The sequence below is a fragment of the Ictalurus punctatus genome, chromosome 2 (assembly GCF_001660625.3).
Source record: "Ictalurus punctatus breed USDA103 chromosome 2, Coco_2.0, whole genome shotgun sequence".
NCBI classification, from domain to species: domain Eukaryota; kingdom Metazoa; phylum Chordata; class Actinopteri; order Siluriformes; family Ictaluridae; genus Ictalurus; species Ictalurus punctatus.
In genome coordinates, this window is record NC_030417.2 from 11,028,058 (window position 1) to 11,054,121 (window position 26,064).

Here is a 26,064-nt window from a genome sequence, read left to right on the forward strand (position 1 = left end):
GGACAGGAAACGTCTCAACAAAGTGGTTAAGAGGGCTAGCTCTGTCCTGGTCTACCCTCTGGACAGCACAGAGGTGGTGGGGGAGAGGACGATGTTAGCTAAGATGGCGTCTATCATGAGCAATTCCTCTCACCACCTATATGAGACACTGAGATCCCTGTGCAGCTCCTTCAGCAACAGACTGTGGCACCCTCAGTGCAAGAAAGAGCACTACCACAGGTCCTTCATCCCTACAGCAGTCAGACTCTTTAATGCAATAATTAAAAAAAGTAGCACTGCTAGCTGTTTTTTTTTTGCATCAACAACCCACACATTATTATTATTTGTTGCTCACCCCTCTATTGTTAACTGCGCAATAATCCATTTATCCATTCATGTATGTAAACAAGGTCTTGCTCATCTGTATATATTCAAATTTGTATTCATCTGTACATATATTGAGGTGTCCATAGTGTACATATTACCATTATTTTTAATATTATTTTACTACTTTAATTCTTATTTTTCTATTCCTAATATCTATCTATCTATCTATCTATATCTATATCTATATATATATATATAGATAGATAGATAGATAGATAGATAGATAGATACTTTATTTCAATTCTATTCCTATTTAATGTGTATTATTTCCTATCTGTTTTTTGTGTAATTGAGCTGCTGTAACGAGGGAATTTCCCCAGTGTGGGATCAATAAATGTTATCTTATCTTATCTGATCCAAAACACACAGCCGACTCAACAAGGACTTCATCAGGGGGAAAAAGTGGAAGGTTTTAGACTGGCCAAATCAATCACCAGACATTAACCCAGTTGAGCAGCATTTCACCTCCTGAAGAGGAGACTGAAGAGAGAAACCCCCTGAAACAAACAACAACTGAAAGAAGCTGCTGTAATAGCCTGGAAAAGCAACACAAACGAATAAACTAACAGTTTGGTGATGTCAGTGAGTCGCAGGCTTGATTGTTATTGCAAGCAAGGAATATGCACCAAATATTGTTATCATATACAACATAATACAACCAAAGTGTTATTTACGTTAATATTATATGTTCCTATACTTATGCTCACTTAAAATTGAGTGTTCTTTCACCAAAGCTGCCATGATCCAAGTTGTTTAACATATCTAGATGTAACTATCAGGAAACTTTTGCTCTCAAACAAAAATGAAAACAAAAAATAAAACTGACTTTGCATTTCCAATACTTTCGGAGTAATCACTTAGTGAGGGAAATTGTAATGCTACAGCATACAAAGACATTCTATACAACTGTCTGCTTCGAATTTCGTGGCAACCATATACGGGTGTGTGTCCACATACTTTTGACCATGGAGTATAGTGCCTGACTTACTTTTGGGTCGGCAGGCTTTGTTGAAAACTTGTCCCTTCTCTCTCCTTGTTCATCATACAGCAAAACCACTCTATCAACCGTACAGACTGCAAACTTTCCGTTGTTTGGAGCCCATGCCATGCAGGTAACCTTTGCAGCACCATCCTGCAAAAAATAAATAAATACATAATTTTAATAAATCTGCATGTTGCAGTTCAGTGGTTTTCAAACTGGGGGCCGCCAGGGGGCGCCTCAACAATTTGGTCAGAGCCACCAAGCCCATCCCTCTCACTAGTATGTTTTCTCTTTTTCACTCTCAGACAACCACACACACAATCAATTCCTAAAGTAATGTAATGTAAAGATATAAGACGTAATTATTAATAATAAAAAAGGGGGGATATATTCAAAGTCTGTATTTTTAATGTGTTTTAAAGACATCTTGCAAAAGGGGGGCCTCGGTCATATGTTAATGCCATTTGTGGGGCCTTGCCCTGGAAAAGTTTGGGAACCCATGCTGTAGTTGACTAGAAGTCGTAAGTCGTAATTCCTAACCTCCAACCAGGAAAAACCAAAAGAAAACGCACCCCTCCGAATTCCTGCATAGGAACCCCACAACGCCGAGTTCAGCAAGTGACGTTATTTCAACGTGGCGGCTCGCAGCATGAACAGTACACACAGCAGCACTTCTTTACCTTTAAACGAGTTACACTACAATAACTCGTTTAAAGGTAAAGAAGTGCTGCTGTGTGTGCTGTTCATGCTGCGAGCCGCCATGTTGAAATAAAATCTCATTTTATATATATACACACACACACACAAATGTTTGTTTTGAGGGGTGAAAATATGCATCACTCATCCCAGTTAGCTGGCTAGCATGTTGCTAACAAAAAGATGAACATGTTATTATCCGACTTGGTAGCTCGAGCACACAGAGGTCGGAAATGACGTGTTAAGTCGAATGCAGAGATATGTTCCTGTGTAACTGGCTTATGAACAGTTAACCTAATCCGCTATATCTTCACTTCAACTAATTGCCATTGTTTGTATTATTTTTTTAAGAATAAATTTCTGCATACTCCTCAAGTCGCTCTGTTTACAGATATTCAGCCCCTCACGTGCGCTACCCGTAGTTATAAACCACTGCGTTTCAGTACTTTAATCCTTTTACCTGTGGAGGAAGAAGCGTCTTCAAATGCTTCAGCTGCATAGTTTGTTGAAACGAGATGAGGCTGACATACAGACTCGGTTAAATTATGAATAAACGTGTTTTGTTTTGGTCTCAGTAGAAACTGAGCTTTCCGGAGGCACATAAGTGATGTCCAGGTTACCGTTGTCAAGGCGACAGATGACGTAACACTCAAAGGAATGCTGCTTCTTCGTCTACTACTACTTGTAATGGCGGTTGGTAAACAGCCTGTAGTGCACTACCGACACCAACTGGACTCGTAATGTATGGCATCGTGGTTACAGTGAAGAAGTGTTTGGTCTGGCCTTGGTGAATGTATGTGTTTGTGTGTTTTATATGTAGGGCTGAAGAAAACCTCAAAATAACTTAAATTAAAAATATATCATTAGAGTCTGCTAAACAGTTCTGTGTTTCTTAGATATTCTATCCTTTCTGCTCGTGTTCTTAGCTCAGTTTCCTTTTCTCCTGTCTTTTGTATTACTCTTTCTTTTCATTTACACAGGCTGGACTCTGTACATGTTCTACTGTGTCTGGTTGGACACTAAATGGACCTGCACTGCACTAAACAGAGCTCTTTCCTCTGAGAGAGAGAGAGAGAGAGAGAGAGAGAGAGAGAGAGAGAGAGAGAGAGAGAGAGAGAGAGTTTGGAAGTATAGTGAAGGGAAGTTCAGGGACCCGAGGGGCAGGTTTAGGAGGCAGAGCTCCTTGATTCTGAGGAGCAGGTGTGGGAGCAGACAGAGGTTGAGAGGAAGACAGAAAAAAAGAGAGAGAGAGGAGGTGCTAGCTGCCCCAGATATGCTGCAAGATGATCATGTACAAGCGTCTTGTCATGTGCCAGGCATCGCAGTGGTGAAACACAGGCCAGAGGCTTGATATGCCGCTGTGGATTTACATCACCCATGTGTCCCTGAGGCTTTTGAGAAAGCTAAACAGCTGTTGCTCAGTAGGTCAGTTATGATGCCAACCGAACCCTAAAATTAGCATGCGATGCCTGACTTTATGGAGTGGGTGCTGTGATTTCACACATTACGGACAAAGGAGATGAGCGCCCCTTAGAGTTCGCATCTCACACGCTCTCTGAGACAGAGAAAAAGTATGCTCAAATATAGCGTGACACATTGGCAATAGTATATGGGGTCGAAAGTTTCATAAATGTATTTATGAAAGAAAATTTACACGTATAACTGACCACAAGGAGCTGCTGGTAATACTTGGACTTGGACAAAGCAGCAATACCAACCCTAGCTGCACTCAGAATGCAGAGATGGACATTAGTGCCGATGGCACCGCAATATCCTGACTACCAACTTTGGAAAAAGAATACACCGGGGGAGAGGGAAGTGTGTTTTACTTTTCTCATGTGGATGAGCTTCCTGTGTATACCAGGGATATAACACAAGCTACACGGAAAGATCCAGTGCTCCGCAAGGTGTGGAATTTCATGGTGAATGGCTGGCCGAACTATGTTTCTGAGGAGAGTTTGAAACCTTTCTTCACAAGCAGATCATTTGATCTTCACTTGGTATCCTTCACCATCACCCTCTGTATCCTGCTTAACTTCAAAGTCTGATCTTCACAACACATGTATGTGGAAGTGTATCATGGCCACGAACAAAGATTTCTTAGGACCTCAGAAAAAGAGGTGTTGATGCTCATCAGGCTGGAAAAGGTTACAAAACCATCTCTAAATAGTTTGGACTTCACCAATCCACAGTCAATCCAGATTGTGTACAAACGGAGGAAATTCGACAAAGGTCCCTCCAAGAGCAAGACGTGTAATATTCCACGAGGTCACAATGGAATCCAGGGTAACTTCTAAGCAACTGAAGGCCTCTCTCACATTAGCTAATGTTAATGTTCATGAGTCCATCATCAGGAGAACACTGAACAACAATGGTGTGTGTGGCAGGGTTACAAGGACAAAACACCTGCTCTCGAAAGAGAACATTGCTGTAGTTTGGTAAACATCACGTGGACAAGCCAGAAGGCTAATGGAAAAATCTTTTGTGGATGGATGAGACCAAAATAGAACTTTTTGGTTTAAATCAGAAGCATGATTTTGGAAAAAGGAAAAATCTGCATTCCAGCATAAGAATGTTATTCCTTCTATGAAACATGGTGGTGGTAGTATCATGGTTTGGGCCAGTTTTGCTTCATCTAGACCAGGATGACTTGCCATCATTGATGGAACAATGAATTCTGAATTATACCAGTGAATTCCAAAAGAAAACGTCAGGACATCTATCTGTTATCTGAATCTCAAAAGAAAGTGGGTCATGTGGCAAGACAATGACCCTAAGCCACCTGAGCCACAGCCGCTCCAATGGTCCCCCATTAATACTTTTGGAACACTTTTGTATCTAAAGACATCATCCCATAGTGCTTGATGGTATCTTTGCAGCAATTCCTCCTGCAGCTGTAAGTGATCTAATACCTAAACCCGCTTTTTGGAATATTGGGTCACTCCGTGACAACTGCAGTCATTGAAATGTATATCCTGTAAACCACTGAGAATAAAATTGAATTTAAAATATTATATTATATTATATATATAATTTAAAATAATAAAATATTCAATGTCATGATTAATATAAGGTGTTGCACCATGAGATACGCAAGATAATCTCAATATCATCCTAGTCCTACCTTACCTAATAAAGTAATAATTTTTTACTATTATTATTTGCTTTAATGACCATTTCCTGTAATAAAACTATGGAAATGGTTGTTCAGGATCACAACCCATTTTGGGTGAGAGGTCTTTTAAAAAGTCATTGCAATGTAACCGTTGGTGTCCGAATTAGTTACGTCCAAACAGTTTTAATATAAACACATTCACACACCTATTCACACACTACAGACAATTTAGAGATGCCAATCAGCCTACAGCGCATGTCCTTGGACTGGGGGAGGAAACCGGAGTACCCAGAGGAAACTTCAGGGCACACAGGGCGGAAGCAGGATTCAAACCCACAACCCCGGAGGTGTGAGGCAAGTGTCCTAACCAGTGTCACCGGAGCAATGGGGCAAGCGTCAAACTACTGCACCAGTGTCCAGCACTTCAGGGAATAACAGACTGGTCTAACTCAGTTGAAAAAAACAACCGAAGCTTCCAGTTCAGTTGGGGGAGGGTGGGACATTTCTCTTAAAGGGGATCTCCTATGAGGGATAAAGGCTTAACAGCACTTTGGTGCTCAGAGGTAATTAATAATGGTGTGTTGAAGTCAATACATTCATTGAAAGTTGTGTTTTGCTTGACATTGGAAGCTCATTCATTTATTACTCTTGGTCATGGGTTTTAGTGCATTTAAAACATGCTGACTGTTTAAATATTTTGAGTTTGAATAATGTAATTTAATACCTTCTGTAATTTTTCCATAGGAGTGGAACGTAACTGAGTTAAGCCTAATATTGTATATGGATGCAACCACTGGGACATTGTGGGTACTTTACTGTTTAATCAAATTCATTTAATTAAAGTATATTTGCTTGATGTATGTTCTACTTGCAGTATTTCTTGTGGCACATGATATATAGTTTAAATATCATTAATAGCTCAATTTTTAGCCAAAGTAATGGTGCCACCCCAGTTTCTAACCAATAAACCACCATGCCCCCAATGTTATATATTGACTTGTCAAATGTTTTCCATTATGTCTAGTGGTAATGCTAGTGTAAGGGTGGGAGTATGATTTAAAATTCTTTTCTTCTTGAAATTTTACCCTCATGTCACAGTTTTGCTGCAGTTTTCACGGAGTGACTCAATTCCCCACACATGGGGATTAGTAACCAGTGTAATCCCGCCCATAGTTTCTTTTATTCTTTTTCTATTTTTTTGATTGGCTGTTAGACTCTCCGCCTCTCTTCTAGAGGAAGAGGGGAAACACGAATTACGTCATAAATTTGCATTGGCTATAAAAAAAATGGCTGCAACAAGATGTAAAAAAGTATTATTATTATTATTATTATTATTATTATTATTATTATTATTATTTTGCATTTACACCACGTTCCTGTCAGTGTATATAAATGGTGTCTCCCCCTCCCCCCAAAACTGAGTACATTTCAAATCTTGAAAGTACAGCTAAACCATTTTCAACAAGAACATCATGTCTAAATAAGGACAGCTCAGAGGAACGTCGTGGTTATCCTGTCACATTCAATTACACGCTCATTTTCTTGAGCTATACAAGTTACATATTTACTGTTTGTTATCCATTTCCTGCTTTGACGCGTCACTCCGCCCACCAGGTGTAGCCCCGCCCCTGAGCAGCATAGTGCCGCGGTCTGGCTTCTTGAGCGTGTAGTAGAGCTGTGCGTGCTGCATGTGGATTTCGGGAAGTGAACTTGCGTTACAGCGTTGCTTTCCTTAGAAGCGTCGTAGTGGGCCAGCAGATATTCTAGGTTAAGTGTGTATGTATGTATGTATGTATGTATGTATGTATGTATGTATGTATGTATGTATGTGTGTATGTGTGAGTGAGTGAGTGAGCGAGCAATCTCGACTGTAGCCATTACTGTTCTAAGAGTGGCTTTCACGTGGTTCCATCCTCGACTTAGAAGAAGCGTCATCACATCTCCTCGGAAGGAGAACCGGGTTTATCTCGACCAGTTCGATTCTTTTCTACAATCAGCCTTCAGTTAGTTTAAACATGTCGGCGGAAATGGCATCTCTGATCCTGGAGGACGGAACCACGTTTAAAGGCCGTCTTTTCGGTGCCAATATTTCAGTATCTGGTGAAGTTGGTAAGTCATAAGTTATTAACTTACTTAGAGGAATAACATGGTAACTAAGAAGCTACTAAGGAAGCGCTTCAAACCCCAAACCTATTGTTGACCTGTTTATTTTTTTGTATATAGAACTATATGTATGATTAAAAAGCAGCACTGTTGCTATAACAGCAGGAAAGATCTCCTGTTCCACGTGTTCAGATTTCACATGAGATATTTCAAACTTGGACTGTATAGCCATGGTGCAGAACCTCCCTCACTCCTGCTTAGGGTTCCAGACAGGGCTGTTTCTAGAGTTTGATCACTACTGGGGCACAAACACTCCCCCCAATTTCTTTTTTTTTCTCACAAAAGTACTTAAAAAAATTCTAGAGGGTCATGCCCAACCCCCCTCCCCCCCAAGGATTTATTTTGTTGTTGCAAAAACCGCACCAAAGCATTCAATTCTGGTGACTTTGGGAGTAGTATGTATGTGTCTATGTATTTATTTATTTTCTTTAATCATATAATGTAACAAACATTAATGTAAGGCTACTTTGGCATTTTTACTATTTCTGCGTAATTTGTTGATCTTTGTTGATTGTAGATTAAGCTCCAGGAACCCCAATTAAAAAAAAAAAAAAGTTGGGACGCTGTGTAAAATGTAAATAAAACCAAAATGCAATGATTTGCAAATCTCATAAACCTGTATTTTGTTCACAATAGAACACAGAAAACATATCAGATGTTTAAACTGAGGAAATTCACCATTTTAAGGAAAAAATAAGGTATTTTTTGAATTTCATGGTGTCTCAAGAAAGTTGAGATGGGCAACAAAAGGCTGGAAAAGTAAGTGTTGGTAAAAAGAAACAGCTGGAAGTTCATTGGCAACAGGTCAGTAATATGATTGGGTATAAAAAAGATTATCTTAGAGAGGCAGAGTCTCTCAGAAGTAAAGATGGGATGGAAGCATATATTGCTCTAAAACCTATATACACCTTTCAGCACTGATGGTGCCTTTCCAGATGTGCAAGCTGCCCATTCCATAGGCACTAATGCAGCCCATACCATCAGAGATGCAGGCTTTTTAACTGAGCACCGATGAAAAGCCGGATGGTCCCTCTCCTTTTTAGTCCTCTTTAGTTTAGAGGACGCAGAGTCCATGGTTTTTGTATTTGGGGGTTAATGAAATGAGATTCTGAGGTGAAATGTAGATCATTCAAATGCAGCTGTCCGCTTCCCCTCACCTGACTGATGATGCTCTTCTCTCCTGCTGCCACCTGTTGGTGAAAATAAGTTCGTATATCTATCTGGATAAATAAAAATAAGCTAAGTAGGACTGAGTAGATCAATTTGTGAAAACAGTACAGCCAACACATTTGTAACCAAACAAAAATATAAATCCACGACTAGCATTTACGTGAGTAAACTAACTAGAACCCTAACTGAACAAATCGCATCAAAAAGCTTGCACTGATGATGACTAAATCAGAATGTGGCAGAATGCCAAATTGGAGATAAGCAAGCATTTTTTTTAGCAGTTAACAAACTGTTTATATCAAATCTGTGTCAAGTAAATTAGATCTGGAAAACGGGATGTCCATACGCAAGTAAATATAAAGGTTTTTGCTTCAGCTGGCGTTCCAATCAGCCTTCATGTATTAAATAATTCAAATGATGTAACTGATAACGTGCAATGCATAATTAAAGGCTATTTTCAGACGTATCTACTGTAATATACCTCATCAGACATTGAGTTATCAGGAAAATTTTTACTGGGGCACAGTGACATTTTACTGGGGCTCATGCCCAGTAAAAAAAAAAAAAAGGGTCTAGTGTCACCCCTGGTTCCAGGTGGTCTCAGATGGATCACTATTTATTGTGGACATGTTAACATGAGATCTTTCTACACAACAGACAAAGCCTGGGTTCCTCTGTGTTACTGAGTACTTGCTGGTGTAGTCTGCTACAATAAGGACACACTACGTAGCTGAGATTGACAACTGAGATGGGCAACTTTCCAGATTGAGTTGAACTCCAGTGAATCTGCCATTAGTTTAGCAGAAATGTCCGCCCATTATGGTAATTATGTTAATTAGCGCCACTGAATTAAAAAGAATTGGTGAATAACTACGTCAAACCATCCCATGTCCACTGAAAAAAACCTCTCATTTAATTTTTATTGCATTTGAAATGTATTACTGCTAGTCATTTTATAGATTTCCTGAATCAGCTTGCATAGTAGGGATTAATGTTGTTGATCTTTATTAAACAGTTTGCACTAGTCGAAAATTTTTCAACTAGTCACAATTGTTATCGCTAACAAGAATTTCAATGTAAGGTAATTCTTACTAGCCAAAACTCAAGCAGTTAACAGCACGTCACCAATGCGTAAATTTTTCACCAGTTCTTTACACCTCCTATTCAGCTATTACAAAAGTTCCCGGCCCGAATATATCTCCAAAAACTGTACAGAACATCTGAAACCTGCCCCGAAAAGTTGAGGCATTGGAAAAGTCTTCGAGTAGGTCTACAATATCTACAGTACTTCCCACCTCCAAATTTGCAAAGTATCTTACGACAGAAATGGTTCTGCACATAGTAGATCCACTGTCTATATGTCTATGAGTAAAAATTGCATTTTACTGTTAATTGCATTTGTACTAGTAAAAGTAAAAAACTCACGACTTGGTATACCTGTACTAAATACACCATAAATCATATGGCTTTCCATGGAATCTTGCTTCAGAGACACTTAGACTGTTAAGAGTAACGAAACGTGACTGCATTGAGACAGATAAGACATGCACACAAATTTTCACGCCAATTTTGCTCTCACAGACTATAACTGTACATAGAAATCAAAGAAATATTTTGTCTTGAGTTAAGATTGGTTGTGTTAGAATGTATAATGTGACACACACACCAGAGTTTTTAGTTATAAACCTATAGTATCCGAGTCATGTTATCCACTGGATAATGAATGAGTGAATGAATGCATTCTAACACAACCAATCTTTTCTAGATACTCAAAGCGCTTTACATAGTATGGGGGGGGGTCTCCTCAACCACCACTAGTGTGTAGCATTCACCTGGATAATGCGACGGCAGCCGCAGTACACCAGAACGCCCATCACACACCAGCTGTTATGTAGCCAATTCAGAGATGGGGCCATGATGGAGAAGAGCCAATGGGAGAATTTCACCAGGACACCAGGGTTATACCCCCACTCTTTTACGATATTTAATGACCACAGAGAATCAGGACCTCAGTTTAACATCTCATCAGAAAGACGGTGCTCTTTTTAGAGTATAAAACTGTTTTACCATCACTATACTTGGGTAATAGGCCCCACAAGGTGAGCGCCCCCTGCTGGCCTCACTAATACCACTTCCAGCTGCAACCTTGGTTTTCCTCAGGAGGTCTCCCACCCAGGTACTGGCCAGGCTCAACCCAGCTTAGCTTCAGTGGGAAACCAGGCGAGAACTGCAGGGAATTCTGGCAGTTCTGTGTGGCCATCCTCAGCAGCAGCAAGTCATTCTCAGGTGATGAAAACTCCAAACAAATGTGGAGCATCAGGATAGGCCAGGCAGGACTGGAGGGCAGGAGTCAGGATCATCTGTATCGCATCATGTAGCAGAAGTCATGCGTGTAGCCCCGACAAGACAGAGAGAAAGGAAAAGAGTGAGAACAGATTACTAGGTTTGCTATTGTACTCTAGTGGCTGAAGAGGGTGTGACAGCTATAACAACATGATTAAAGGACAGAGGCAGAAGGTAACACAAACATTAGTGCACTCTGGCACATAACGTGGCCAGTCATTAGCCAGCACAGTGAAAATGGGGGGACAACAGCATCCAAACATCCCAGTTAACCGAAACACACTATGCCGTGAACCCACCAGATCTGCACCTTTACCTAAGGGAAAAGCTTATTAATCAAAAGCTTGACTGAACAAATATGTTTTCAGCCTAGATATCAAGACTGGCACTCTGTCTGGGTCCAAAATCTAATTGGAAAGCTGTTCCATAACTGTTGGGCGTTGTAAGAAAACACTGGCTCCTGCTGTAGTCTTCATTATTCTAGGTACTAATAAAGAGCCTGCACCCTTTGTGCAACTGTGTGTGCTCTGCAAAATCTTTGGCTCCATCTGTATGTCATCGTTTGGCTAGTGTGGTACCTGAGTAAAAATGGTGAACAAGCTCAACGTAGGTTTTTAGGCATGTCACAGCAGGTGTTATTGAATCTGAGTAGTATGGCAGCAAGAATGTATTAATAAATACATTATGTCGGAGACATAAACAATATTTACTATGTATTAGTATTGTAATCTATGTAGTGTATGCATGTATTTTGTCTATTCCAGACACTTCCATGAGAGTCACATTTTTGTCTATGCCATGAATCTTGACTTGATTTTAATACTTTCGCTTAATTCCATCTCTTTACTGTTTTTTTTTCCTCTCAGATGCTTCTGGTATTTCACTTCACTTCAATAGATTTTCATCTACTGCTGAATGGTAGCCTTATATAAAATAACCATTGTGAATTATGTCATCCACAATGTAGTGTTACACAACTAAAGGAGTTCTAAAGGAGTTATAGTGTGAACAACACTTTGTCTGAGAGGTTATCAATGGGGAGGGAGGGAGCGAGCGGGGGATAGTGTCCAGAAAACAAACTGTCACCATTTGAGTCCAATTTGAGTATTCTGAACACCAAAAGCACTGAATGTCATTTGCAGCTGGTTCCCTTGCAGGTCCACTTGAACAGGACTGAATACAGTTCATTTAAAGATACCTATATATACTGTAAACACCCTTATATGCACCTATTTGAGTAAGAAATGTTTTAGCTCTAAAATTGACTATAACCATGCTTTTGTTTTTCTATAAAACCAATTATCTGTAAACTCTGGTGGGATCTTGATACCTCAAGATTTTGTCAAGTTTGCAGAAAAGCAGATCAAAGGTTCTGTTGCATTCAGTGAGTGGCACTAATCAGTGTGAAACTTTGCCGCTTTCTTCATTATCTTTTGTCTCATTACAACACAGTAGACAAAGGTCTAATAGGAAAAATTGGCAAAGTAAGCGAGATTTTCTACCCATGCAAGAAATGTGATGTGACGTGACCTTTGTTATCGTCAAAATAAAGCAACAATGTTATTTATCCTGATCACTTTTACGCAGTTCTGTTATGGAGTGCTGATGCTGCAATTGCAACTTTCTGAACAATGAAATTTCATTAGTTGCGTTAGCATTGCCTAGCTTTAAGACAGCCACTTGTAGGAATTTTATGCAAAATATCCAGTGATCGCAGTAAAGCTGGCATTGTTACTTACCACTGGATACTTGAGATTTAGTATATAGTTATATTGGTAGAGAAAAGCTTCGTTTTTTTAAACAAATCCATAATGCTACATACAGTGTGCTAATATTGCATCATCTTTATCTTCAGTTTTCCAGACAGGAATGGTGGGCTATCCAGAGGCTCTCACTGACCCCTCGTATAAATCTCAGATACTGACTTTAACCTACCCACTGATTGGGAACTATGGTGTACCCAATGATGTCAATGGTGAATTTGGATTTAGCAAGGTACATAACATGACAGTGCTTATTTTCACTAAATCGAATACCTTCCGATATCGTTTTTGTCGATTGATTGATTCATCCTGTTCTCCCACCACTCCCATGTGAAATTTCAGTGGTTTGAATCTGCCAGGATCCATGCAGCTGCTCTTATAGTTGGGGAGGTTTCTCAGAATCCCAGCCACTGGAGCTCAGACAAGTCTCTAGATAAGTGGCTCAAAGAGCATGGTGTCCCTGGGCTACAGGGTAAGATGCTGTTATTTCCTTAAAACAATTGGTGTGTTGGTATAGAACCCAAACGTAATGTGCTACAATTGTTAAAAGGACTCCAAGAGATCTCATAAATCCATTCATGTTTTTTTTTGGCAATTGACACCCTTCTGTTAGTGTGATGTTCCCTTTAGTGTTCCCTGCACATTTAAAAGTACATAATTTATGTGAAAAACAGGAGTTGACACGCGCTCTTTGACCAAAAAGATCCGGGAAAAAGGGACCATGCTGGGGAAGCTTGTGGTGGAAGGGACCTTAGCAGACAGCGTACCTTTTGACAATCCTGATACTCGGAACTTGGTGAAAGATGTGTCTTTGAAAGTAAGTTTTGAATGTACGACTTTAAAATGATGGCTTGTAAACTATATACTGTGTAGTTTAAATGGTAATGGTCTCTCTGTCCAGGCGTATTACTCAAATGTTTGATTTCTGTAGGAACCCAGGGTTTTCAATACGGAGGGTAGCGTAAGGATCCTTGCAGTGGACTGCGGCATTAAGTACAATCAGATCCGCTGCTTGTGTGAGAGAGGTGCCCGGGTCACCGTGGTGCCGTGGGATTACCCTCTGAACGCCAACGGTGAGCAAATGGAATACATTTCAAATGAACAGTTCAGCCAACTGTTATTTGCTATAAGTTCCATTTACCATGATCTAGTGCTAGCGAATCAAGTATTCCTACAGTAGCATTTGCTTGAGCTATGCTTTTTAATTATAACCAGTGTTTATGCCTTTACCATATTTTATGAAGCTTTATAATTTCCTTGAATGTTTTATTTATTTAGATTAAAACCAGGATTTTCAACACAGACCAGTTTTTTTTTACATGGCCCAGTGTCTGTGTCCGTGACTGCTGTGTGTTTGTGTTTCTCCAGACTTTGATGGACTGTTTATTAGTAATGGTCCTGGTGACCCCAACTATTGCAAGGAGACTATAGAAAACCTGAAAAAGATTGTATGTGTGGAAAACCCGAAACCTGTGTTTGGAATTTGCTTGGGTCATCAGTTGCTGTCGTTGGTTATTGGTGCGAAGACGTACAAAATGAAGTAAGTTCACACTGTTTGCTTTGATTTTGGTAATGACACATACTATTGGTGGAACTTGCCATTAAATGCTGACTTGAGAACATTTTGGCAGTTTTGTTTAGAAGTTCATGTAAGTGGTTTGTTCATACTGTAGCTGTGTGCAACTATCAGCTCATGCGATTGGCTTCTTCATTACACGTTTGATAGATAGATTGTCCATGATTATTGCCTAAGCAGAATCAGATAACGAGTTGTCGATAAAGATTGCTTACATTTGGGTAAACATCTACTATCATAATTACACCACAAGGCCAATAGAGGCGTTTGTAACTTGGCAGGAGAACAAAAGAAGCTGCATCATACTGATCTTACTGAAATGTAAGTATTTCCCAGGCTCTGTCCAGGTTCCCTCGGGAGCACCGTGGTGTTGAAATTACTTTTTCTGCTGAGCACTACGGTTTTAACGAGATAGCACTCTGGTGAGATTCTGGGACAGATCACTGTATTATTGTTGTTCTTCTCCTGGTCCATGCTCAAGGCCAGTTCAGATAGCAGTCCAACCCGTTCAGTGGAAATTTTGCAAGGTTTGGTTGTGTTTTCTTTTTTTGTGTGTGTCTAAAAAAAAAAAAAAAGAAAAAAAAAAAAAAAAAATCTTTTGCCTACGGGTCAAACGTTTAGACACACTCATTATTTATTTTTATTTTTTCCACATTTTAGAATATTAATAAAGTCATCAAAACTCTGGAAGAACACAAATTGAACTATGGGAATTATGTTGTGATAAAAAAAAATTCAAAATAATTTAATATTTTAGGCATCTTCAAAAAAAAAAATTAAATAAATAAATAAACACCTTTTGCCTAGAATTTCCAGAAATGTATTCTTGGCATTTTCTCGACCGATTTCTTGAGGAATCTCCCTGAGATGCTTTTTAAACTGTATTAGAGTTCCTGCTTATACTGGACACTTATTGGCTGCTTTTCAGAATATTTCTCTCCAAGTCATCCATTTAAAAAACAAAAAAACAAAACATATATATATATATATATATATATATATATATATATATATATACACACACACACACACACACGTGTAAATAAAATGTTCGTAGCACATTGGCCTCACACCTCCAGGGTCGGGGGTTCGATTCCCACCGTGGCCCTGTGTGTGTGGAGTTTGCATGTTCTCCCCGTGCTGAGGGGGTTTTCTCCGGTTTCCTCCCCAGTACAAAGACATGCATGGTAGGTTAATTGGCATATCTAAAGTGTCCGTAGTGTATGAATGGGTGTGTGAGTGTGTATGTGATTGTGTCCTGCGATGGACTGGCACCCTTTCCAGGGTGTACCCTGCCTTGTGCCCGATGCTCCCTGGGATGCGCTCCAGGTTCTCCGTGACCCTGAAAAGGATCAAGCGGTATAGAGGATGGATGGATGGATGGAAAATGTTCGTTTTCTAACGAAAGTAATGAATGTTTACACAATTCTGTTTCTGTCTGCAACACAGATTTCACAAATTTACTCATATACCTTCAGATCAAAAGGTTTTTAACATCATCAGAAACATTTCAGTCGAGTGTCTCCAAACGTTTTACCGGTAGTGTACTCTTTTTGTTTTGGTATCAGACGAACAGCTTGCTTTATCTAAATATACTATTGGAATGTACAGTAGTCTGTGCACATGGTACAACATTTATTTAAGTGCATCACTAGTGATCGTAAGCATTATGGAACATTTTATAAAAAACGAGAACACGCACTATGACGCATGTTTTATCTTCATTGCCTGTAACCAAACCGGAAGTCATGGTTTAACAACTTCCTGTTCCTACTCACCCAGGTGTACTTTAAAAATTTTTTTTTAAAAAGAGTCAAATATCAATGGGAATATACTTCAAATATTATTTTCTCATATGAATTCATAGGGGTGACAATAATTGTTGCGCATCTGTATTTAACAAAGATATCGTTTTTTAATAAACCTGTTATGTTTGCAATTGTTTGACAAAAGATCAAAAGGTTAAACAATAAAAACAATTTTCACAGCCCTCTTTGCTCATATTGACCAAGGGTGCCAATATTAGTGGCGGCCACTGTAGCTGTCTTTCAAATTTTCCTGTGGAAAATGCATGATTCTGATTGGTTAACTCCGTTTCTCGCCATAGCATTGGGTAATCAATCAAATATGATTACAAATCTAAGGGCTGAGTTTGTTTGATGTTTGTATATGAAATTGTAATGACCTTTTCTTAACATTACTATAAATGTTGGCATTTCTACCTCTGTCTCCCCCCTCCAGTATTTCTGGGGGCATAGTGGTAGGGTTCATGATTAATACAAACCCCCCCCGGACATTCTTCCAGTTTAGCCCAAGCCCACTTCAGTTTTATATCCGAATACAGATAGAGCACTAAACTGATACAGCAGCATTGCATTACATCCTTATTGTATTGTCTTCTGTGTGGTCTAGATACGGGAATCGTGGGCATAACCAGCCTTGCATCCATAAGGGTACAGAGCGTTGTTTCATCACATCTCAGAACCATGGATTTGCAGTGGATCCTCAGACCCTTCCAGATGACTGGGATGTTCTCTTTACCAACGCCAATGACCACACAAATGAGGGCATTGTGCACAACAGTAAACCTCTTTTCAGGTACTTAATCCTGATTTAAAAGTGATTACTTGTAATGTTTGGGAATAGGGTTGTCACTGTACGTTTATGGTTTTTGCAGTGTCCAGTTCCATCCTGAGCACAAGGCTGGACCCGCTGATTTGGTGAGCCTTTTCGATGTTTTTCTGGGCATCGTCCAAGATGCCAAAAAGGGCAACGTTGGCAAGTCAGGTGAGGTTTCTGTGGACAGGGGTTAATTAAACAAAGCTCTGCAAGTAGGATTTGAACTTGAGAATGTCATTAACATTTGGGAGAGTATATTCCTTTAATTATAATTCATTCAAATTCAAAATTTTAATGCAAAATCAGTTAATTTCTCTTTAGGAAAAATATGCCATAAGATTGCAATTTTGAAAAACTTTACAAAATGACACGATTTCTGCAGTCTTGTGATTACTTAACCGTCACTAATGGACATCCTCACGTTTGTGTAGTAAAGGAGAGGCTGACTGACCATCTGACCTTCCCCGGATCTCCAAAGCCAGAAGACTTTGTTCGGCCCCGCAAAGTTCTCATTCTAGGTTCTGGAGGACTCTCTATTGGACAGGCTGGAGAATTTGATTATTCTGGCTCTCAGGTAAGTTACTAGAAAATTAAGTATCAGGTCAGCAGATATTGTTATCCTAGTGTAGTGAATAAAGAAGAATCAGAATAGCTCAGCATTTGGCATATCATGACTGCGTTCTAACCGCTTATATATTTCTCACTAACACTCATACATCCATGTATTCTGGTGTTTGTTTGTTTTTTCTTATTTCCTTCAGGCAATTAAAGCGCTCAAAGAAGAGAACATCCAGACTATTCTCATCAACCCTAACATTGCCACAGTGCAGACCTCTAAAGGCCTGGCTGACAAAGTATACTTCCTCCCAATCACCTCAGATTATGTCTCACAGGTAAATAAATAGATAAAATCAATATCACTGACTAATTATACAGATCAACGCAGTATTCAGTCTAGTACCGAGGCTTTTTAGGACCTACTCAGATGTGGCTTTCAACAATTCTTTAATTTTTAATTTACATTTTTTTTTCTTCTTTTTTCCACTAAAAGTAATTTAAAAAAAAGCTAAAGCAGTTAAATTTTTTCCTCCTATTGTGCGTGGCGTTAAAGCGAGGACGCCGTCTCGGCTCGTCTTACACCTGGAGAGCTCAAAACACCTGCACAACTGTCAGTCATTTCAGATTCATATGACCATTTCATTAAGTACCGCACAACCGAGAAGTTTCACTGTACACCATATTTTCCAAAAGATATGCTTAAGTGTGAAAATATTAATAGCGACCACCAGTGACGCTCATATCCTCATATGAGGATGCGAGATCCTAACATGTAAGTTTTGTGTTGATGGATCAACGTCTACCCTGTGAAAAGTGCTGAAAGCTGATTGTTGTTTTTTTTTTTGTTTTTTTTTTAATCTTATTTAGATAATCAGGTTATCAATTTACAAAACTCCACTTGCAAATTAGAAGGAAGACACTGTGTACTAAATTTCGGCTCAATCTGATTTACTGATCCTGAGAAATTATTTGAACTTCCCTACAGTATCTCACAAAAGTGAGTACACCCCTCACATTTTTGTAAATATTTGATTATATCTTTTCATGTGACAACACTGAAGAAATGACACTTTGCTAGAATGTAAAGTAGTGTGTGTACAGCTTGTGTAACAGTGTAAATTTGCTGTCCCCTCAAAATAACTCAACACACAACCATTAATGTCTAAACCGCTGGCAACAAAAGTGAGTACACCCCTATGTCCCTATATAACTGTGGCCCTAATTTAATTAAATTGAAGTGTTTGTATGCAGATCCCGGAGCAGCAGTAGTAACAAATGAGTTATTTTCACCTTTCCTTGGTGTAATGAGAGGAACATATCAGGGACATTCCCTAAGCCTGGTGTTGGAATCATTTGGTACCACTATTAGAATAGCCAAAAGAATTAAGGGAGGGGAGAAAGATCCCCTCACAAATTCTTGTTTTATGCAGATGATATTCCTGACCCAGAATTCTATGCCATTCATAATGGACATTATTTGGAGATACTCAGTTCTATTCGGATACATAGTTAATTGGTCAAAACCAGAAGCAGTGCCAATATCCAAAGTTTGTCATGCTGGGATAATTAAAAAGCTAAGTTTTGGATGGCTACAGAAAGGGATGAAGCATCTGGTAGTCAAATCAATCTGTGACTTGGATGAAATTATGCAGAAAATGAAACTGAACGTGGATGGAGGGTCAACACTAAAGTTATCATTATAAAAATGCTGGTATCACCCCCAGTTTAATTATATCCCAGTGTCGGTCACGAAAACTGTGTTTTTACACAATACGATGATTGAAATGAATGTTTATATGCCCCAAGAGAAAAAGCTGGTCTGGGTCCAACAGATGTTGAATTATATAATAATACTTTTGGATTTTATAAATTAGCTAAACATTTTTAAAATATTTACTACGTTGTATGGCTTCTAAAATTCACATTTAAAAAAAAAAAACCCTCTGCATTTGCTTGAATACTCGAAGGAAAGTTATAAGGCCTATAAGTTTTATAGAATAGGCAATTAAGTTTGTAGTAAAAACAAGAGTATCAAGTTACACTGGATGTTTTTGAGAAATCCTGAACACTTACTTCCTTAATTCCTAATTACCCAACATTCCTTGTCACATGAATCTGTACATGCATATTCCTATATATTTGCTGATATGAATTCCCCCCCAACACACACACACACTTTTCATGAATTTTATCTGATTTGTCTGTCAATTTTATTTTACAGTTTACTGTCCACTGTTTGACTGAAGTGTGGAAGTAAAACTGAGAGATATTCTCGTTTGTAAGTGGAAAAGCATGAATAGATTGCACCAGTAACTAGCATGTCCCTAGAGACCCCTACCTTTCAGGTTTCATGATGACGGCTCAATGTTAACCCTGTGAAATGCCTGCTGAAACCAGATTGGCTGATGGTAGCCATGTTTTCTTTGATCAAGTGATCAGGTCATTGTCAGATATCTGTTTTTCTGCAGTATACAAAATTTCAGCTCAATCAGACTTACTGGGTTTTTTTTTTTTTGGTTTTTTTTTTTGTTTTTTTTTTATTAAAGAAATGGTTAAACAAACAAACTTAACCCCCATAAATTGTTCACATCTTCAGAACGTTGCCTTTCATGTTCTGGGCGAAGTCCTGCGTTACAGCTGTTGGAGTAATCCAACCTTCGCCTCACTAGGATCGATTAGCGTCCGGCAGCCATATTTTGTTTACAAGTCTCAGCATGTTTTGGGTAATTATTCAGCGAAAGACTCCCCTGATTGTTTTGAAACCACTTTTGTGAAGATAGCCCAGAAATCCTAGGAAAAAGTAGGTTTTGCATATTATGCAGATGAGCACAAAAAATTCATCATAGTGGAAATTAATAACGTGGAATAAAGCCAATGAATAAGAGACAAAAGAGGCACAGAGTTTGGCTGTATGAATTACGGACCAAAAAGTAAACCATTGCGCTATACTGCCACCAAGAGGCACAATTTGGTGACCTCACTTTTCCGAGTAGTGGTTAAGGTACTGCTAATTTTACCTACCTATACGTCTATATGCTTTACGGTTTTGGCGGCACGATTTGTTTTATTGGAGATCATCTTAACAATGATTGTCAGCTTCTGGATACAAGCTTCTGATGGGAAGGAAGAGAACGCCACGTACATACCACAATGCAAAACAAAAGAAACATTTAAATCGTTTGAAGAGGTTTGCACGTCAATAAGAATGTTCATCTAGAACTCTGAGATCTTCAAAGAGTCTATGTTTGAGGTGTCCTGCTATAATTTGCCAATTTGAAATGGCATAATTGAAAGTAAAAGGTTTCTTCTGAATGCCTTGGACCTTATGAGCAGTGCTAAGACTCCTAGGAGCTGAAGTGCACACTTGGAGTTAGCGTTTTCCCAAAAGTGGTGCATGTTGGACATCAAGCATACTTATAACATTACTACTTAAAAATGAAATCGAGTGAAAATAATCAATGCATGTGTGTGTTGTTGACACAGATGGTAGTTTTGAGTAGGTTTTAGAATTTTGAACGAAATGCTCACGGTCGTCTTAAGCTGCATGCTCGGCTCGCTATAGTAGTCCCCAATGGATTTAACAAATACTATCAAGCTCCAGAATTCTATATTTTCTGTGAAATTTTGATACACGTTTTACCCTGTACGTTTTTCCAATGCTGAGCAAAGTGCAAGTGTTGAGGACATGGAATGGAATGGTTTCATTTCTGGTCCCGTCTTTCAACCAGGTAATCAAGAATGAGCGTCCTGATGGAGTGCTGCTGGCATTTGGGGGTCAGACGGCTCTAAACTGTGGAGTGGAACTGACTAAGCTGGGTGTACTGGAGAAGTATAACGTCAGGGTTTTGGGAACTCCAGTGGCCTCTATTGAGATGACTGAGGACAGGAAGATCTTTGTGGAGAAAATGGAGGAGATCAACGAGCATGTTGCACCAAGCGAGGCAGCCATGTCTGTGGAACAGGTCAGCTTGTCCTTCATGTGATTTTCACAGATGAAAGGGTTTGTATAGACTATGAAGGGTTTCCTTTTCAACTCGGTCTTTACTTGCAGGCAGTAGCTGCTGCCGAGAGGCTCGGCTACCCAGTGCTGATCCGTTCAGCCTTTGCGCTTGGTGGACTGGGCTCTGGTTTTGCTAACAACAAAGAAGAGTTGATCACGCTGGTCATGCAAGCCTTTGCCCACACATCTCAAGTCCTGGTGGACAAGTCCCTCAAGGGCTGGAAGGAAATTGAGTACGAAATCGTACGAGATGCTTACGACAACTGCATCACGGTAATAATCATCCGAAATACTTCTTTATTTGCTCATTAATTTGTCCAGTTTAACAGCACGACGACTTCATATTTCTAGGTTTGTAACATGGAAAACATAGACCCTCTGGGAATTCACACCGGCGAGTCTATAGTTGTGGCTCCTAGTCAGACGCTGAATGATTATGAGTACAACATGCTGAGGAGCACCTCCATCAAGGTTATCCGGCACCTGGGGATTGTTGGCGAGTGCAACATCCAGTACGCGGTCAACCCAGAATCTGAGCAGGTAACTTGAGCAGATGCTCAAACCAATCGGTTTTATGCAGGAATATATTGGAGTGGTGGGAATTCGCTTTTCATATTGATGTTGATTATGTCCTGGGAGTGAATAAAGTTTTGGGGGGGTCATTATAGATTTTCCTTCATTTTAGGATCACCCTTTCCAATTCACATTCCAATTATAGCATGAAACACAAATATCTGATACCTGTTAGCCTACGATTTTGATCTGCGAAGTCCCCCCAAAAAATTGTGTTTGTCTTCCAGTACTACATCATTGAGGTGAATGCTCGTCTCTCCCGGAGCTCCGCTCTGGCTAGTAAGGCCACAGGATACCCTCTGGCCTATGTTGCAGCTAAGCTTGGCCTGGGAATCCCCCTCCCTTTCCTCAAGTTAGTAACACGACAGAGAAGCAGCAGAATGTACTGTTTTTCACTTTGGCATCGTTTTCTTAGAATTATTCTTTTCCCAGAAACTCTGTGACCAACTCCACAACCGCCAACTTCGAGCCCAGTCTTGACTACTGTGTGGTGAAGGTTCCTCGCTGGGACTTGAGCAAGTTCCTCAGGGTTAGCACCAAAATAGGCAGCTCCATGAAGAGTGTCGGTAAGGCCCCTTCGTCGTTGTCGTTGTTGTTGTTGTTGTTGTTTGTTTTTTTTTTCAGGGTTTTCGCCCATTAAAACAATTTTGACCAGGTAAGATTTTTATTTTGCTCTGGGCTCTCGAGGGGCACATCAGAAAAGCAATCGTCCTCTCGTTGGGAGACTGTGAGTTCAATCCTGAGGATGCCACCACTATCCATGGCTGGGAGGCCAAGAGGGCATAATCGGTTCTGCTGTCTGTGTGGGAGAGATGACATTACACTCACATGTCACAGGATAGTTACTGTAAACTCCTTTGACCTTTGACCCATGCATTTGAATATTTCATTACAGAGTAAATGATTTGCCATAAAGTGCGAAAGGGAATATTTACTTACCTGCAGAAGAAACAGGATCTTAACAGGAAAGAAATAGAGACTATTTATATAGGGGAAGGTTACCCCCATGTTAATGGGGACAACGTAGCACAGCGTTTGGACGAAGAGATGTTCACAACCCGCTCTTCTCATTTAATATTCTTGTGATTATAGTATATTCATATAATCACGTTACTTACAATTTCTGTTTTCTGTTTTCCCATTTCCAGTCTGAGAAGTTAATAGTGTATAGCATGTCCAGTATATATGATCATAAGGGTAAATCGATACAATATCCCAGAAACATCTGTCCACATTGAATGATCTGTGATGCCTTATGTGGAACGAAAGGACCACAGAATCAAGCAAACGGCGCAATTTTTTTCTAAACTACCGCAGATTTGGGTCAAGGCACGTCACATGACGTCATCACAACATATGTTCAGCCAAAGCCCTCTTCGATTCGCGTGCTTCGAACATGAGTACAGTTAAAAGGTCTCATTTTCCAACATCAATGTGAAAGACTGCGTCAAATTATTTTGTGCGATTGCGATTTCGCCGATTCAAGTGGGGAAAAAAACCCCCACAAAAAGCTGGGGGGGGGGGGTCCGCAGCAAAATCAGGCAAAAACTCAGTGAAATCCTGTACGAGCTGCAAAGGGGAGACTTTCTTAAACCCAGAAAGTTTCCGTTAGGGCGTTCAAGCCATTTTAAATTTCTTCTTAACTCTCATATTTTGAGTGTGCAATTATACCCAAGATAAAAAAAACAACTACTACTAAGGATTTGATTGGCTGGATGCAAGAGTGGCTGGATAGGTAGATGGATAGATGGATGGATCTGTGGAAATGCATTTTATCAATAACGCTGCAATGAAAATTTGATAAAGGTAAAAAGTATTGAACATGCGAACTGAAATTTATTTAATACTTAGTGGACTCTTATAAAGACTTGTTTACTTCCCAGGGGAAGTGATGGCCATTGGGCGCAGTTTTGAGGAGGCTTTCCAAAAAGCTCTCAGGATGGTAGATGAGAACTGTGTTGGGTTTGACCATACCATCAAACCAGTTTCTGAACAGGTTAGTTCTGAGGATTAGATTATAAGATTACAATAATTATTATTGTTGTATACCATGGTTTATATATTAGTTCAAATTAGATGCTCATACTTTTCTCTTTTTTTTTTTGCTTATCAGGAGCTACAGATTCCTACAGACAAGCGGATATTTGTGCTGGCGGCAGCCCTGTATGCCGACTACAGCATAGATCGACTGTATGAGCTGACCAAAATTGACCGCTGGTTCCTGTACAAGATGAAAAACATCATAGATCACGAGAAGCTCCTGGAAACGTATAATCAGGATGAAAGTGCGATGCTGCCTGAGGTGATGAGAAGGGCAAAGCAGTTGGGCTTCTCAGACAAGCAGATTGCTCTCTCTGTGCAAAGGTATGTAGCAGGTGATGCCATAGAACGGATTGGATTTTCTCTCCTCTATGTTCACTATCTTTGGCTTTTTAACCATCATGAGTTATTCTGCAAGATCATTTCTGTCATGCAATGTCATGTTTAACGTTCCTGTTTATTGTCTTCAGCACCGAGCTGGCCGTGAGAAAGCTGAGGCATGATTGGAAGATTTTGCCCATGGTAAAGCAGATTGACACGGTGGCTGCTGAGTGGCCTGCCCACACCAACTACCTCTACCTGACGTATCATGGCATGGAGAGTGACGTAGCCTTTGATGAACCTCATGTCATGGTGATCGGCTCTGGCGTCTACCGCATCGGCAGCAGCGTGGAATTCGACTGGTGTGCCGTGGGATGCATTAAGGAGCTTAGGAAGGTGAGCCTTCTGTATTTTACTACCACGTAGAGCTGTAGTGATCCGGCTTATCGTGTATATCGTTTGATATGAGGGACTCGAAACAATACATGTGAGTATCGAACAGCGTTGTTTTGGGACTGTCTTATTCGGAAAGTGGAGAACATAGGATTCAAAAACACGTTAGAGCTCCAGAGAGTTACATCATTAGTAAAGATTAGTGAGCCTGCTCCAGAAGCAGCCATGACACTACCTCCACCATGTTTCATGCTATAGATGAGCTTGTATGTTTTGGATCACGAGCAGATCCTTTCTTTCTCCACACTTTCCGTCACTTTTAGTAGAGGTTAATCTTGGTTCCAGACATTTTTGTGGATTTCTTTGCGAATTCCATTATGGCTTTCCGATTCTTACTGCTGATGAGGGGTTCGCATCTTGCGGTATGGCGTGTATATTTCTACTCTCGAAGTCTTCTTCGAACGGTGGATTGTGATACCTTCACCCCTGCGCTGTGGAGGTTGTTTGTGATGTCACTGACTGTTGCTTTGGGGTTTTTCTTCACAGGCACCAGTAGCTAACAGCCGAACGTGAAATAAACAGACACGCTCCCCTTGTGAGCACTTTCAGCAGGGTTGCCATGTTTGTGTTTTGTGTTTACGCCAAATTGGGTTCATTTTTGAAACAACAAATCAGAAATGCGTTTCCACCACGGTGAACTTGTTCCAAATGTAAAAGGTTTATAAAGAAGATTCAAATTAGTTTCAGGTTGTTTTGTGCAGTTTTTACGATGTGGTTGGGGTGGAACTTATTCTGAGATCTGGCAACCCAGTGGACTAATGTTTAATTAGACATGTTTAACTTTGTTGCATTCGAATTTACTCAGTTATACTCCAGTTCGAGTCTGAACAGCTCACGCAAACAGTGTCGTCATTATTAAGTTTTAGTTATTGTACTTTTATCATTGAAAATGGAAACCATATATTTAGGCAGTACTTATATTTGCTGAATTTCAATTCAGTGCAATTTCATTTGTATAGCGCTTTTTACAATAGACATGTACAATAGACAATAGACAATGTATTTGAATGTAGTGTATTGTTACACCCCTTGTTATCGTGTATGGGTATTTGGATTCTCATTAACCTGGCAGTTTGATTCTAAATGATATTTACTTAACTCCATCACAACACTGCTTCCTGGGTTTATCCTGCTAAAGCAGAAATACGTCAGCAAACTCTTTTGCTTTTCTTTTTCTTTTTTTTCAGATGGGTTACAAGACAATAATGGTGAACTACAATCCCGAAACGGTTAGCACAGACTATGACATGTGCGACAGACTCTATTTTGATGAGATCTCGTTTGAGGTGAGTGTGAAGCCTACTTATAATTTAGAGCTGCTGAATG

At 39.8% G+C, this 26,064-nt stretch overlaps 2 protein-coding genes across 4 annotated transcripts in view; one reads left to right on the top strand and one right to left on the bottom strand.

Moving 5' to 3' along the window:
* ift172 (intraflagellar transport 172) overlaps positions 1 to 2,719 on the bottom strand; it is a 44,534-nt gene extending 41,815 nt beyond the window's left edge. The window contains exons 1-2 of the mRNA XM_017457872.3: positions 2,505 to 2,719; positions 1,355 to 1,498 (exon numbers count right to left, since the gene is read on the bottom strand). Coding sequence (XP_017313361.1) covers positions 1,355 to 1,498; positions 2,505 to 2,543 — 183 coding nt within the window. The 5' untranslated portion in view covers positions 2,544 to 2,719. The remainder of the gene's footprint in view (positions 1 to 1,354; positions 1,499 to 2,504) is intronic.
* A 4,064-nt stretch (positions 2,720 to 6,783) lies between these two features.
* Positions 6,784 to 26,064, top strand: part of cad (carbamoyl-phosphate synthetase 2, aspartate transcarbamylase, and dihydroorotase) — a 35,427-nt gene continuing 16,146 nt past the window's right edge. For 2 of the 3 annotated variants that reach the window (XR_006981383.2, XM_053687703.1), the window contains exons 1-19: positions 6,784 to 7,268; positions 12,691 to 12,830; positions 12,941 to 13,070; positions 13,273 to 13,415; positions 13,530 to 13,671; positions 13,967 to 14,138; positions 16,587 to 16,772; positions 16,852 to 16,961; positions 17,225 to 17,367; positions 17,555 to 17,686; positions 21,080 to 21,313; positions 21,403 to 21,624; positions 21,703 to 21,891; positions 22,152 to 22,276; positions 22,357 to 22,490; positions 23,808 to 23,920; positions 24,038 to 24,288; positions 24,435 to 24,681; positions 25,926 to 26,024. Coding sequence is in view for 2 of the 3 variants with exons in the window: in XM_053687703.1 (XP_053543678.1) it covers positions 7,175 to 7,268; positions 12,691 to 12,830; positions 12,941 to 13,070; positions 13,273 to 13,415; positions 13,530 to 13,671; positions 13,967 to 14,138; positions 16,587 to 16,772; positions 16,852 to 16,961; positions 17,225 to 17,367; positions 17,555 to 17,686; positions 21,080 to 21,313; positions 21,403 to 21,624; positions 21,703 to 21,891; positions 22,152 to 22,276; positions 22,357 to 22,490; positions 23,808 to 23,920; positions 24,038 to 24,288; positions 24,435 to 24,681; positions 25,926 to 26,024 (3,006 nt within the window). In the remaining variant the exon portion in view is untranslated. The remainder of the gene's footprint in view (positions 7,269 to 12,690; positions 12,831 to 12,940; positions 13,071 to 13,272; positions 13,416 to 13,529; positions 13,672 to 13,966; positions 14,139 to 16,586; positions 16,773 to 16,851; positions 16,962 to 17,224; positions 17,368 to 17,554; positions 17,687 to 21,079; positions 21,314 to 21,402; positions 21,625 to 21,702; positions 21,892 to 22,151; positions 22,277 to 22,356; positions 22,491 to 23,807; positions 23,921 to 24,037; positions 24,289 to 24,434; positions 24,682 to 25,925; positions 26,025 to 26,064) is intronic. The other variant, XM_017452871.3, reaches the window with a different exon arrangement.